We start from the raw sequence: 14,925 nt of genomic DNA, 5'->3' as shown, positions 1-14,925 counted from the left end.
TATTTTTAATTCTTCGAAGTTCGTCGATAGATTTGAAGTAATGAAGATAAGTTTATAAGATTTTTACAATTCATTTTCCTTGTTTAAATTTTTTAATAGTGTTATCTCACATGGATTGGCCAACGAATATAATCACATGCAATTTGTTTTATTTTCAATTATTATTAACATTTGAAACAAATCTTAGAAGCAAATGATCATTTTTTTTAAATTTCGGTGTCGTTTGGTAGGTGCAGACCTAACAAGGAAAAACAGGTTCGGTATGTATATACCAAATAGACAGATAAAATTCAAATAATACCAGATAATCAATCAATAGGTATATACCAAATATCCTTTATTACACTTGGTGAGTTCATACCGAGTGTACCACACATGCATAGTTCGATGCAATGGTACCAAACAAAACTATAAATCTTATCAGAGTTCATCTGATGCCACAATACTAAATGTGTTGAAACAAGTTCGGTATGTACATACTGAAGTTGTTTGGCAACTATCGATAAAACCAATCAAGCAGAACTGATTTTTTTTTAATCATTTAAGTTCTTTTACTTGTTCACTAATTATTTAACTTCATCAACAACTTCAATGTAGTTACCTAATGTAATTGATTATACGAGATATTTTGAATTAGATCAAGTTTTTCATAGTCGAGATGACATATGTAGATGGGTCATAGAAACTGGTAAGATTGTTGGGATTGATCTAATAGTCTCAAGATCTTATAATTAAAAGAGTGATATCCCCATAATTTGCTTCGGTTATGAGAGGGGTGGAACTTATAGAGGGTCGAAAAATGATGGTGATGAAAAATCTATTAGAAGGTCAGGTACCAAGAGATGCGGACGCCATTTTTTCTTTGAAAGGTTTGAAACTACCCGAGGATGATCAGTGGAAAATCAAGGTAATATGTGATTTCCAAAATCACAAGATTATTGAGCATAATGAGGGGAATTCATTTATTAGAAAACTATTACCGAGTGATAAATAATTACTGTATGGAATGACAATGTTAGGTGTTAAGCCAAAATAAATTCTCTAAGCAATCAAGGAAATAAATCAATTTAGTGTTACAAAAATAAGCTCTATTTACAATGATCAGTCAAAATTGAAGAAAATTTATCCACCTAAAGAAATCTTAGTTCAAAGTCAAACCCTTGCAACAAGAAAAAATCATTTACAACACGTCGTCAAGGATGGGGAATGATGATATGTGTAGTGCTGATACATCGATCAACTATAGATCCACCTAAGATTTCTTCAATTTAAAGTGAAGCATCATATCCACCTAAGATGTCTTTAGTTCAAAGTGAAGCATCACCTTTTTGTAGGCGTAGTACGAATAAAATACCGGTCAAAAAGCGTCTACTTCACCATAGAAGGTCAACTAATCATGATAGATATATCCAGCATTTCCCATATGAGGTATCCAAGTATATTGTAAATATAAAGGATTTTTCTGGACATGAAAATTGTTATTTTAGAGCAGTTGTTGGACTTTTTGGATATGACTAACGATAACTCTAGGAGTCAAGTAAGACGTCATTTGAGGGATGAGTTGATCTTATTTCAGGCTCATTACATTCAGATATTCGGGAATGAAGTACAGGTTGATGAGTTAGAGAAAAAATAATATTTTATTTTATTTTATAATTTTTGTACCGGTCAATTGGATGAGTATGCCTGATATTGGTCATCTAATTGCTTCGCATTAAAATATTTTCATTCTTCACTATCAAAACAACAATGCTTAACCTTTTTGCCTTTATGATCTATACACTAACAATTGAGGCAGTAAAAAACATTACGATCGGTTACATAGATGATCGTTTTATTCAGCTTTTTATGCAAGAAGGATGTTTGATACCTCATATCACCGAGGTTTGAAGAAAATACCATGATCCATTGGCTTCAAATTGAGCGGGTATGTTCTCAATTAGGATTGAACAATTTAGATAAATGATTTGATTAGATGTTGCGCTATATGAAGGGCTAATAATCCTTAACAATGATAGTGACTAAGTAACATATTTATATTATTTTTTTTTGAGGTCTGTGAGCCAATTTGATATGAATATTTTGAGGCTTGCAAGCTAATTTTTTAGACATGCAAGTTATTATCTATTTGATTTGAATGTGTTGTTACTTGTAAACATTGAGTAAATGCGAGTGAAACATAATTTTGATGGGAAAAAATTTAAAGAAGTTTATTGTCTGTTCAGAACCATAGTATCAAATTTAACACACATGACTCAGTAGGTACATACCGAGTGTTCAATCCAACTTTCGGTGTAGGAGTTATTCAAAGTCTTGTGTATTTTCGATATTTTTATATCAAAATTTTTATTGCGTACTCGATAGGTAAATATCGAGAACGCTATACAAAATTCGGTCCTAGATTATCAAACATATATAAAAATTGTAAAAAATGTGATTCGAAAAATACGACTTATAAAAAAATAAAAAATATGTTTATATGAGCAAATGAAGTTAATTGGCATGTATCATACACTTAAATAAGAAACCCTAAAGATTTTCCAAAGAACAAAAAAATGATTATATGCCTAAATCATACAAGAATAAGTGATTAAAACACAATGGAAGTTTAAATTATAGCATTGGAGATGCGTGTAATCATTCGATTTGAGTTAGTATTGGAGATGAGAATGACAAATTAGATTTAGGAGTTCACTCGGTAATTTGGTTTGGATGTAATCGTTCGGTACCCAACATGTGTGTGCAATTAGTTATTTTAAGGAAAACATGAAATAGGTGTGTAGATAGTAATTTTAAAGTTGAGGTGGGTATCGCAAGTAAATGAATACAAACTTTATTCTTTGTCATTTGTTCTTATATTTATTAGAAATAAGGCATTAAAATTAGGATTTTTGCCATAAGATTGAAGATAAACTTAAAGAGATTCAATAACTTGAAAATTTTACATTGAATAAGAGTTTTAACTTTTTTTTTGAGTGTCCGCTTTGCTATTATTATATGTGCATTTTAGATTATTGGGTTATGTCTTTTATTCTTGTATATGGAGAGTTGTTATGGATTCTACTCGGATTTTTTGATGATTCGTTACCCGTATGACCTGTTTAATTGGCATGGTCAAAATATTGGACCCTTTTGATTTGGATTTGGATTTGGCACGTTTACCCATTTTATAACCCTAAATATATAAAGCGTAAGAGATGAATCATTAATGGGGTGAGAGAGATATATATATATATGAGAGGCAGTGAAATTATAACCCAGTTCTTCTTTGGTTATCATAGTGAAATCATCGTTTTCGCCTATGGACGTAGGTCGATGCTTTGATTGAACCACGTATACCTTGTGTCTTGTGAGATTATTATTTTTCTTGTTAATTAATACTTCGGATCTGAAGATTTTCTCTAATATAGATATTTTGTCAATATCTATTCAACATTGTGTTTAATATATGCTTACACATTGAATTTCAAACTTAACGTTGCACACTGTATTCATAAAACACTGAACTCATCATTGGAATGACCTTCACAAAACACTTGAAATGCATGCATAATAATAATAGTGAAACAGACACTCAATAAAAAAATTACGTTTAAATCTTCTAAATTATGACTAGGCCATTCGCAATTCATCATCCTAGATCGTGGGAATGCATCATAATCACTGTGAAAAAATTGAGGTAAATTAAAACGGGAGAAAAAGATTATGCCGTAGACTTCAACAATTTTGTTAATCAACGTGTGAGTGCATTTAGAAAGGAAAAGTTCTCTAATAGGATAATTAAGTTACCTCCCAAGAGGTAAAAATATTTAGAAATAAGTTCCATCACGTAATTTTCCATTTTCCCAACTAAAATGATGGTGGAGAGATTTAACAAACTTTTATGGATTATCGTGTTACCCACCCATTTAACGCGATGACTCATGGGTCCGGTCACTAGAAGCACACTTATTTCACTGGTCACTAGTCTTATAATTTCCATTTCTAAGTGGGACAGGTGTTAGTGGATAATCTCTTAGTGGTGGGCATTATGTCAAGAAAAAAAATATTAATGGTTGGTTATATAATGACCTCTTCCAACTTATTGGTCCCCTCTTTCAAGTGTACCATTTTTTTTTTTTTATAAATCTAGATGACTAGATTGGTGATTTTTCACTCCTTCATACCTAATTTTACGAACACATGGCACTTTTCAAGCCCATTCATCCTTTTGGGAAGATTGATGGTTTATATTAATTTGATTTATTAACTTTAATATACATTACATATGGCCATGGGTTGAAGCTCGTGATAGAACAAATGTGATGGTAAGAAATAACAATCATGGTGTTTTTTAATTATGTATAATTTTTCTTTTTTAATCTTTCCCATTGACCTCAATAAAAGTTAGAATAGTAAAACCAATCATATGGTATGGTTAAAATATAAAAAGGGCAATAAATGGGAAAATGTCCCCAACTCAATTTCAAAAATATATGCAACATAGTTTTATTTTCTTTTTAAGGAAAATGGGTGTCTTAAATGATAGTTAAGAACGTTCTTCCAACGTGATAGAGATGGAGACATTGGATTTTGTAGGTAAACAATTTTGTTGAGCAAGGTTTCGTTGGCCACCCAAATGGAGTTATCTCTGCTTACTGATATTTGTGATTTTTGAGGATTTCATGCACTCAGGGGATTTGGGCTAGATATGGTGCCCTTAGAGGTTAGTTGCTTTGCCTTTGTTAGTTGGGCCTAAGGGTTTAGATCATCGTCATGAAAATAAAAAAATAAAATAAAATTTGTTGAACAAGATCTTCACAAATCTTTATTAATGATAATTCTTGATTTTTTTTTCCATGATTCTTCTGTGAATTCTCTTCGATGATCAAGGCAATAATAATTTCAATAGAATGAATGAATTTTTCACTTAATGAAAATCATATACTTTTACTTTTACTTGATGCCAATTTGTAGAACTTCATTTTCCCTAATCGTAGTGCATGACATTTTGTTCCTATCCCTATCAAAAATGTCGAATACGTTCCAACTTTGAAATTTCATGCACATTCTTCCCTTCATATTACACACAAGATTAACCTTAAAAAAATATTAATATTAGGCACACATTAAACATTCTTGAAATGACCGAGAGAGTCTACATTTTATTAGAGAAATTCTAATGCAACACCAACTTTTGCTAGCACCACCCCAATTCATGTATATACATCACATAAAGAATTAGAACACATCTTGTGGTGGCATTACAAATAGTTGGTGTGGCAATAGAAGCTCTCTTTTATTTATTTATTTATAAAGACAGAAGATGTGCAATAATTCAGGATGATATAATAATTAAAAAAATATGAATACTTTTTATATATAAAAAAATTATTTCATTATCAAAGTTTTTAAACTCCATCCGTCACTAGTTGCGTCGCTACATCCCTTTCGTAGTTTCCACTTTCAAGGGAAAAACAATTGTCTCACTAACCTAAGGATTTCTAAATAGTATCACTAGGCAATCTCTATGATCTCTAGGATTCCTCGTTTGCTTCCTCCCATCTATGTTGTACGCTTGACGCTGTGCGTTAGACATCGCTATAGCTTTAAAAAACTCGCTATTTTGACAGAAATTAAAAAACTGACCGACCCTGGTTGTCTTATTGTGGATCTTTAAATATTACCACCACACCTCTCAACTCTACCATCTCTCTCTCTCTCTCTCTCTTTGAGTGTGAAACTAAAATGACGAAATCGCCGGAAGAAGAACACCCACAGAAGGCTTTTGGATGGGCAGCGAGAGATACATCTGGTGTCCTCTCTCCCTTTAAATTCTCTCGAAGGTATTTTATTTTTGTTGTTTTTAGAATTCTCTCTGTACGTGTTTTTGTGCTCGATTATGTGTTTTGTTTTGAAAAGAAAAAAAAAAACAGGGCTTTTATTCGATTTTGAAGAAATCTTGAATTTGATTATGATTTATCTTTTACTTTGTTTTTTCTTCTGATATATTTATTTAGGTCTAGTTTTAATGAATTTAAAAATTAAAATTGAAATCAGATTTTGTTTTTTTTATTTTTTATTTTATATTATTATTATCCTATGTTGATTTCACTATTGAAGTCAAATCAAACTGCACTTAGTCTGTCTCTGTCGTGCACCATATCTGTTAGTGTACTTCTGCTCCCAGGCGTACTGTTGACGTAAGAAATGATTCTTGTAACGTAACGTAAATATTATAATTTCTTTTGAGAATTGGGACTTTGAGAGGAGAGATAGGTGTGCTTATAATATATAAATAATTGACAGGGACTTTTTTTTTAATAATATTAATTTGATACCTTCCGTAACAATAAATACTAATAGAGTGGTGATATTCTAACCAGAAAGTCTTCGTTAGGACTGGATCAGTTTGATTCCGGATCAGCATCAACCCGCTATCGATCCGAAATTTTTACTATGTGGTCCAGATCTGATAAGGTGAATAAGACATTGACCCGAATCTGATCTGATCCGATTTAAGTTTTTTACAATCCAAAATCGATCCGATTTAAATTTGGAAAAAATTTTAAGATTTTGATTCCTAATCTCTTGGGAGTGGTGATGAAGCAAATAAGTTTAGCTTTCATTTTGTTATAGAATCTTTCTTTTCAAGTCATTTTGAATCACTACCAAGCGGGCTGGACTAGTGTTAATTATTCTATACAATAATTTCTAATCAATCCTCTAACCTTCCATCTCAAAGAATCATACATCATGGACAAAGAAAAGTTTCATCTCACATAATAATATAGTCAAACACCTACAACAAGGGCAACTTTCTTCCTTCATTACACTTCCAATCAAATGGAAGCATGGCTATTGTTAAGCGCTTGGTTTGGAGGAATGCTGCCTGAGAGCATGGCTGTCGTTAAGTCTTCGAGAGAGAGGGAGAGAGAGTTGAAGTTCAAACCTGGGGAAGAAGTACGATTATGGCTTCTCGACTTCTCACCTTCTTAACAAATCGCGAGAGAGAAAATATATATATTTCCTTTTATCAAAGTGGGAGACGATTAGACGAAAGGGTTGGTATTAAGAAAATCAATCGGATCGGATTATAATTGATCCTAAATTTTAGTGATCTATATATTTCAATCCGAATCCGATCCGAAAATCCAAATTATTGATCCAAATCCGAATTTTCTAATTAGATCGGATATCAGATAAAAGTCGGTTCATTGCCAGTCTTGATGTGTTATAGACACGAAACCATAGATCTATTTCCTCGGGATGCACATCTTTTAGTCGGATTTGAATTTGTGTGCCCCGAGAAAACATATCTATGATTTCATGTCCATAACACGTCAGTCGAGTAATGACTTTCTAGTTAGAAAATCATTATTCATACTAATTTGATGAGTAGATCTTATGCATCTAGGGTAGAGGATTAAGATCCGAATAATGATTTTCTAACTAAAAAGTCTTCACTCGATCGATATTAGGTTAATGTGGTACGGACATGGAATCATAAATCTTTTTACTTAGGATACAAAATTGCACATTTTTATGGGAATGTTTAGTTGTTTATCTCTAGAAAAAAGATCTATGGTTAAATGTCCATGCCACTTCAATTGAGTATTGATGGAGCGAAGGCTTTCTAGTTTGAATATCAACACTCTTAAAATCTTCCTCCCACACCTCAACACTTGCCACCTTATGCACTCAGGTGGAGGATTGTAAAATAATTTGCTCACACAATTTTGCTCATGGAGCTCAAAGAAATCTGTCTGGGATCCACCAATCACATATATCCACGTGTATTGAATGGCCTTCATAATTTACAAAAGTACTTTGTTAGTTACAATACTACCCTTGTACGCTTGACGTGACAAGCACTGAGTAATTTGTGAACAAAAACAATTCGTAGAGGATAGGAACCATTGTCCCACACTCAACAGATGCTACAATCCAAGGGATTGATGTTAAAGTATCTCCTTTTTAAAAGATCCGTGATGAATGCATGACTGATACATGACAAAATGAAAAAGATGTGCGGTTAATTGTCCTTGCCACATCATCCGCGTACAAAAATTGGAGGAATGAGACCTTCCTCCCACTCCTCAATACATGCACCTTAACCATATTTCATGGAATCTTTAAAAAGAGAATATTTTAGGCTTTAGTTTTATAGTTAACGTGGCATGTATTGAGGTGTGGGAGAAGGATTTTATTCCTCCACCTTGGGTGCACACGACGTGTATTCTTTTAAAATTCCCTTGAATTGTGCATGTGGCATGTGTCGAGGAGTGGGAGGAGGGCTTCAATCCTCCACGCAGGTCCACAAAGAAGATATTTCAGGCATTAACTCCTTGGAGGCTCACGTGTTGAGGCCACGCAGCGACATCCCCTCTAGTTTGATTCGTTATTAGAATTATATTTTTAAAATAAGAACATAATTTTCTATTATTGAGAAAATTGTTTAAATAATACAAATTTAATATTATATTATAAAAATAAAAATAATTTAAGAAAAATATATTATATTTTTAAAATTCATTAAATCACCATTTTATTAGACTGACAACTTAATTATCCATCATCCTCTAAGACTTTTTTTTTGCTCACAGAATGTGAGATCCACCATTCACATGAGCACACATGTATCATGGTTTTAAAACTCGTTTTGACATCTCGTTGGTGAATGAGACCCCGAGTTGTCTGGGATGAGTTTTTCGATATGTTTGAGACGTCTTGTTCAACAATGAGAAAAATGAGTGTGAGTTTTAAATCTCGTCCAATACATTGACTTGCCCATCTGTCTTGTTGCTAGGCGATACCGAGATGACTTGAGTGATTACATCTTGGTCTCGGACGAGTTTTGAAACCATGACATGTATTGGTTTGAAGTGGCACACACCAGAGTGTCTATGAGTACTGTGGCAAAAAATTCAATGTACCAAAAATCTCTTATCATCCTATAGTTCTTGAAACATTGTGCCAAGTTATAAGGATTGATGATTTCTATTGGATTTGTGAATATTTCAGTAAAACTTGAAGCCCCAAGTTTTCCTCCAATCAGATCTAATGCATTAAAAATGTGTGTCAATATTTGGTATAACCACTTTGTGTTTGAATAGGCACGTATAAGGCCTCAGTTTCCTAATTCCAGTAAACAGTAATCACTCTTGATAACAATGACATCAATTGTCGCAAAAGAAATATATAGAAAGAAAACAAAAATCAAGCAAGAACACAAGATTTATGTGGTTAGGCAAGATGCCTAAGTCCATGTCTATAGAGAGATTCCTTCCTTAACTATGAAAAATGGGTTACAATCTCTCTTTTCCTTCCTAAAAAAAATTGAGCCATGAATAACGTTGGGAAATAAAATTTATCCTATATGACTTAAAAGTTTAAGATTGAGCTGATTATTTGTGAGGATGATCTCATCATAAAAAATCAGCCCAATTTGAAACTTTTAAACCAAATAGGACAAAAAGTTTCTCCCAACTTGTCTCCCTAAACTTGTATGCCCAAAAGGATCCTATATATAGGGAAGCGTTCAGAGGCCCTAGAGAGAGCCAAACATTATGAAACTTTTAACCCATACATTGAAAAAATGTTAGGCACAATGTTTGAGTCTCTGTAGGGCCTCCGAATGCCATATATATATGGAATAATGCTGAAGTAACATTGTGAGGACATTTCTAACATGGATGTGTGGCATAATCAAAGATGCTTTTCATTGAGACCTCACTCGTATGTTACTCCAACACGACTCACACACACACACACACACACACACATATATATATATATATATATATATATATATATATATATAGGGTCGGGTTCTTACGACCCCTATTACGACTCACATTGCGACACACCATTTTGTCTTATATGGGTAAAAATGTTTGGAATGGGCTGATTTTTTGTGAGCATGATCTCTATGGTGAGGAGGTCATCCTTGCCAAAAATCAGCTCATTATGAAACTTCTAGACCGTCCAATTTTTGTTGAAAAATTATAGACCTTCCAATTTTTGTAAATCAATTTTGATGGGGTTAGAAGTTTTGGAATGGGATGATTTTTTGCCAGGATGATCCCCTCATCACAGAGATCATCCTCACAAAAAATCAGCCCATTCCAAACATTTTTGCCCATATAAGACAAAACGGTGTGTCGCAATGTGAGTCGTAATAGGGGTCGTAATAACGCTGTTCATATATATATATATATATATATATATATATATATATCCCCTGCGTCCCCACAAGCAAAGCAAAACACCTATGTGGTCCATTGTTCATATTTTAATCTTTTTTTATTTAATTCTTTAATCATTCCTCAATATCAATGATTTAGCCATGGAGAATGTAATTGATCTGATTTAATTTTTTTTGCAGGGCTAATGGGGACAATGATGTTACCATTAAGATAGTTTTCTGTGGAATCTGCCATTCAGACCTTCACTCCATTAAGAATGAATGGGGCAATTCTGTCTATCCTATGGTCCCTGGGTACTCTCATCTCTTTATCTTCATTGGAATCGTCATTATCTGAGCATATGACTTTCAGCTGTATATGTCATAATCATATCCTAGGTTATTTGCCATGGAATCATGATTCTAAATGAATATCAGCTGTTCTAATGGTACTATTGATTCTGTTTCAATTTTTTTTTTTTGATGATAACTTGTTATTATGTTCTTTAACTATGTTTAAAACTGTCATTTATGTTAATTGACATTAAAATTCAAAATTCATTTTGAACCGCATTTCTCTTCAAACCATTTTTGTATTATATATGATGGATGAGTCCACCTTATTTGGCCAGCAGCACCTTCCCAACTTGAATTACTCTCATAAGAAAAAGTAAGCAGATAGATCAGCGAGAACAACTTTGCTGGATTCACAAATAACTCATTGTACCTTTCCATAAGTACCTTGTCTTATAACTGCAGCTTACAGGATATCCTTAATTGACTTATGTTATCTCAAGTGAAAATCCTATGTATTGGTCACAAATACTTGTCCCCTGTTTTTGTCACTTAAACCCCTTGAGCCTTTATTGAACTCCAACTTGATTGATGATTTATAAGTTTTCGACATATTTGATGCAAGGACAATGAAAATTTCACTACTTCAGTGTTATATGCATTACACGTACTTTACCTACTATGATTAGATGGTTAGAGAAAATATTATAGAGACATAAGCTGTTTATCGACTTGTCTCGTACTAATACAAAAATCAACAATAACCTGTTATTTAGGCATGAGATTGTAGGCATAGTAACAGAGGTGGGGAGAAACATAACAAAAGTCAAAGTGGGAGATAAAGCGGGTGTGGGGTGCATGGTTGGATCTTGTCGTTCATGTGATAGTTGCGCTCAGGACTTGGAGAATTACTGCCCCAAATTTATACTCACCTACAATGCTGACTACAGTGATGGCACTAGAACATATGGTGGATATTCCGATAAGATTGTTGTGGATGAACACTTTGTTGTCCATTTTCCAGACAACATGCCACTAGATGCGGGTGCACCGCTATTGTGCGCTGGTATTACAGTCTACAGCCCAATGAAATTCTTTGGACTCAGTGATCCTGGTAAACACTTGGGTGTAGTGGGCCTTGGTGGACTTGGTCATGTGGCTGTGAAGTTTGCCAAGGCTTTTGGAATGAAGGTCACAGTGATCAGTACTTCTGCTAGCAAGAAGAAGGAAGCAATCGAACGACTTGGTGCAGACTCTTTCGTGGTCAGCCGTGATCCAGAGGAGATGCAGGTAAATAAATATATACTGAAAAAATTGGGTCAAATTAGAATTGATACAGTGGTAGACCTACTTGATTCCAGACCCAATGTGGCGAACTTGATCTATTGATAGCATTAGTGTTGTTAATGTTACATTGTTGAAGGAATAGTGCATTTGCTGCATGTTATAATGCTGTCATTATTAATTTCTTAGGCTGCCATGGGGACCATGGATGGAATTATCGACACGGTCTCAGCTGTTCACCCCCTACTTCCGTTGATTGGACTATTGAAGACTCAAGGGAAATTGGTTATGTTGGGTGCTCCCGAGAAGCCACTAGAGCTACCTATTTTCCCTTTGCTTATGGGTATGTTGTTGTAATCATCATCATCGCTAATTGGAATGAACAAAATTGTATTTTCAAACTATTACGATTGTGAATATTCTCCCATCTATATTTAGTATCTTGATTTCAGAATCTAAATATATATATATATATATATATGTATGCTTCATGGTGTTCTTGCTAACAATCGAAATGTTTATTTTGATTTGATAGGTAGGAAGATTATTGCAGGGAGCGGAATTGGGGGAATGAAAGAGACACAGGAGATGATAGATTTTGCAGCGAAACACAATATAACAGCGGATATAGAGGTTATATCGATGGACTATGTGAACAAAGCTATGGAACGACTTGCTGTAGGTGATGTTAAATATCGATTTGTCATCGATGTGGCAAACACACTCACTTCTTAAGCCAATTTGCAAGAACTTGAAACCTTATGTTATAAGTCAATAATTCAAGTACTGTTTATGTGTTATTATCAATGTGGGTTTTATCAGTCCAACTCGTTGTGAATTACGTCTACACCATATAACAACCTAAAATTCTTGAACTAGTGTTGTATTTGAAATGCAGCATTGGAAAGTTGTAGATTCTTATAGAAAATCGGATGCAAGTACATGAATCCTACTCAGATTTAGAGTTTCATATATTAAAATTAAATAATAAAAAGAAAAAAAAAAACATAATTACCTTATGGTATTATTGTTTATAAGATAAATAATTTAAAACATAATTGCCTTGCGGTATATAGGATAATTGCCTATCAATAAATGTCACAATAGGAGATGAAGAGGCGAGAGAGATTGAGATATTGTGAGAAAATTTCAAATAAATATCTTCTTATGATTAACCTACGTTAGAAACAGAAGGCTGAAGTCTTTGAACTACATGTGATTGACAGGTGGCCCCCACAAAATATTTTGTACATGAAACCTTGGAAAAGAAAAACACTTTTAATAAAATTTCAAGTCTTACTGAGATTGGTTTGACCCAAATGGATTTTTAAATTGGTAATCTAACACAACAGCCTTCTAAATATTATATAAAAACTCATATACAAAAAAAATTTAAAAAGAAATATTTTTTAGTTTGTTCAAAGGTGTTGAAAATGGATAGCTACAGCACTCCTAACACTTAAAATTAAATTTCAATGATGAAAACTAATGTTTTAACATAATATATATATATGGGGGCGGTTCAAGGGCCATATGAGAAAACATATGAAAAAATTTTCGTTTTTCAAAATAAGAGTTAGAGGTTTTGGATTGAGCTGATTTTTTGCAAGGACGGTCACTATGATGAGAAGATCATCCTCACAAAAAATCAGCTCAATCAGAAACTTCTAAATCCATCAAAAGTGATTTACAAATTAGTGATAAAAATTGGTAAAAAATCGATGGTCCACATTCTAAATCACTTTTAATGGGGTTAGAAGTTTCAGATTAGGCTGATTTTTTTTTTTTTTTTTTTTGGATGATCTTCTCATCATAGAGATCATCCTCACAAAAAATCAGCTCAATCCAAAATTTCTAACTCATATTTTAAAATTTTATAAAAAACGAAAGTTTTCTCATATGGCCCTTGAACCTGACCCTATATATATATATATGGGTTGGGATATGGGTTGGGTTCCTGCGACAACCATTTCAACACACATATAGACAACGTGTTTGTCTTATATGGGCAAAAATGTTTGGAATGGGCTGATTTTTTGTGAGGATGATCTCTGTGATGAGGGGATCATCCTGACAAAAAAATCATCCCATTCCAAAACTTGTAACCCCATCAAAATTAATTTACAAAAATTGGACCGTTTATAATTTTTCAACAAAAATTGGACGGTCTAGAAGTTTTGGAATGGGCTGATTTTTGGCAAGGATGATCTCCTCACCACAGAGATCATTCTCACAAAAAATCAGCCCATTCCAAACATTTTTGCCCATATAAGACAAAACACGTTGTCTATATGTGTGTTGAAATGGTTGTCGTTTGAACCTGACCATATATATATATGGGGGCGGTTCAAGGGCCATATGAGAAGACATATGAAAAAACTTTCGTTTTTCAAAATAAGAGTTAGAGGTTTTGGATTGAGCTGATTTTTTGCAAGGATGGTCACTATGATGAAAAGATCATCCTCACAAAAAATCAGCTCAATCAGAAACTTCTAAATCCATCAAAAGTGATTTACAAATTAGTGATAAAAATTAGTAAAAAATCGACGATCCACATTCTAAATCACTTTTAATGGGGTTAGAAGTTTCAGATTGGGCTGATTTTTTTTTTTTTTTGGATGATCTTCTCATCATAGAGATCATCCTCACAAAAAATCAGCTCAATCCAAAATTTCTAATCCATATTTCAAAATTTTATTAAAAACGAAAGTTTTTACATATGTTTTCTCATATGGCCCTTGAACCTGACCCTATATATATATATATATATATATATATATATATATATATATATATATATATATATATATATATATATATATATATATATGGGAGGCGTTCGGATGCATTAGTTTTAACAGTCAATTTAACAAAAGTAACCCGACCGTTGGATATTATTAAATCGGACGGTCGAGATTTCTTATTACGTTTAAATTATAATTTATAGGTTTTTACAGCGCCATCCCTCATCTTTTCAATTATTAGTGTCACCTCCCTGCGTCAAAAACAGCAAAGAGAACTCTGTTCTCTCTCTTATAGGTTTTTACAGCGCCATCCCTCATCTTTTCAATTATTAGTGTCACCTCCCTGCGTCAAAAACAGCAAAGAGAACTCTGTTCTCTCTCGTCTGTTCTCACTAAACGCTCGATGGAGTTCTCTCTCTCGTTCTCGCTCTACCTTCG

General features: G+C 33.3%; 1 protein-coding gene across 2 annotated transcripts; it reads left to right on the top strand.

Annotated features, from left to right (window-relative positions):
• Positions 1 to 5,663: 5,663 nt before the first annotated feature.
• On the top strand, positions 5,664 to 12,618 carry LOC147409463 (putative mannitol dehydrogenase). 2 transcript variants are annotated; one of them, XM_086429200.1, is made up of 5 exons: positions 5,664 to 5,825; positions 10,367 to 10,480; positions 11,236 to 11,749; positions 11,933 to 12,086; positions 12,279 to 12,618. In XM_086429200.1, the coding sequence occupies exons 1-5, from the start codon at positions 5,728 to 5,730 to the stop codon at positions 12,476 to 12,478; spliced, it is 1,080 nt and encodes a 359-aa protein (XP_086285326.1). In that variant the 5' UTR covers positions 5,664 to 5,727; the 3' UTR covers positions 12,479 to 12,618. The 2 variants fall into 2 exon arrangements, with proteins under 2 accessions (XP_086285326.1, XP_086285333.1); XM_086429207.1 differs by lacking the exon at positions 12,279 to 12,618 and having other exon boundaries at positions 11,933 to 12,100.
• Positions 12,619 to 14,925: the final 2,307 nt, after the last annotated feature.

Source organism: Akebia trifoliata, chromosome 2 (genome assembly GCF_017979445.1).
Source record: "Akebia trifoliata isolate Shusen 1 chromosome 2, ASM1797944v1, whole genome shotgun sequence".
In the NCBI taxonomy this organism is placed as follows: domain Eukaryota; kingdom Viridiplantae; phylum Streptophyta; class Magnoliopsida; order Ranunculales; family Lardizabalaceae; genus Akebia; species Akebia trifoliata.
The sequence above is the reverse complement of the archived record's forward strand: the minus strand, read 5'-3'. Positions and strand labels throughout refer to the sequence as shown.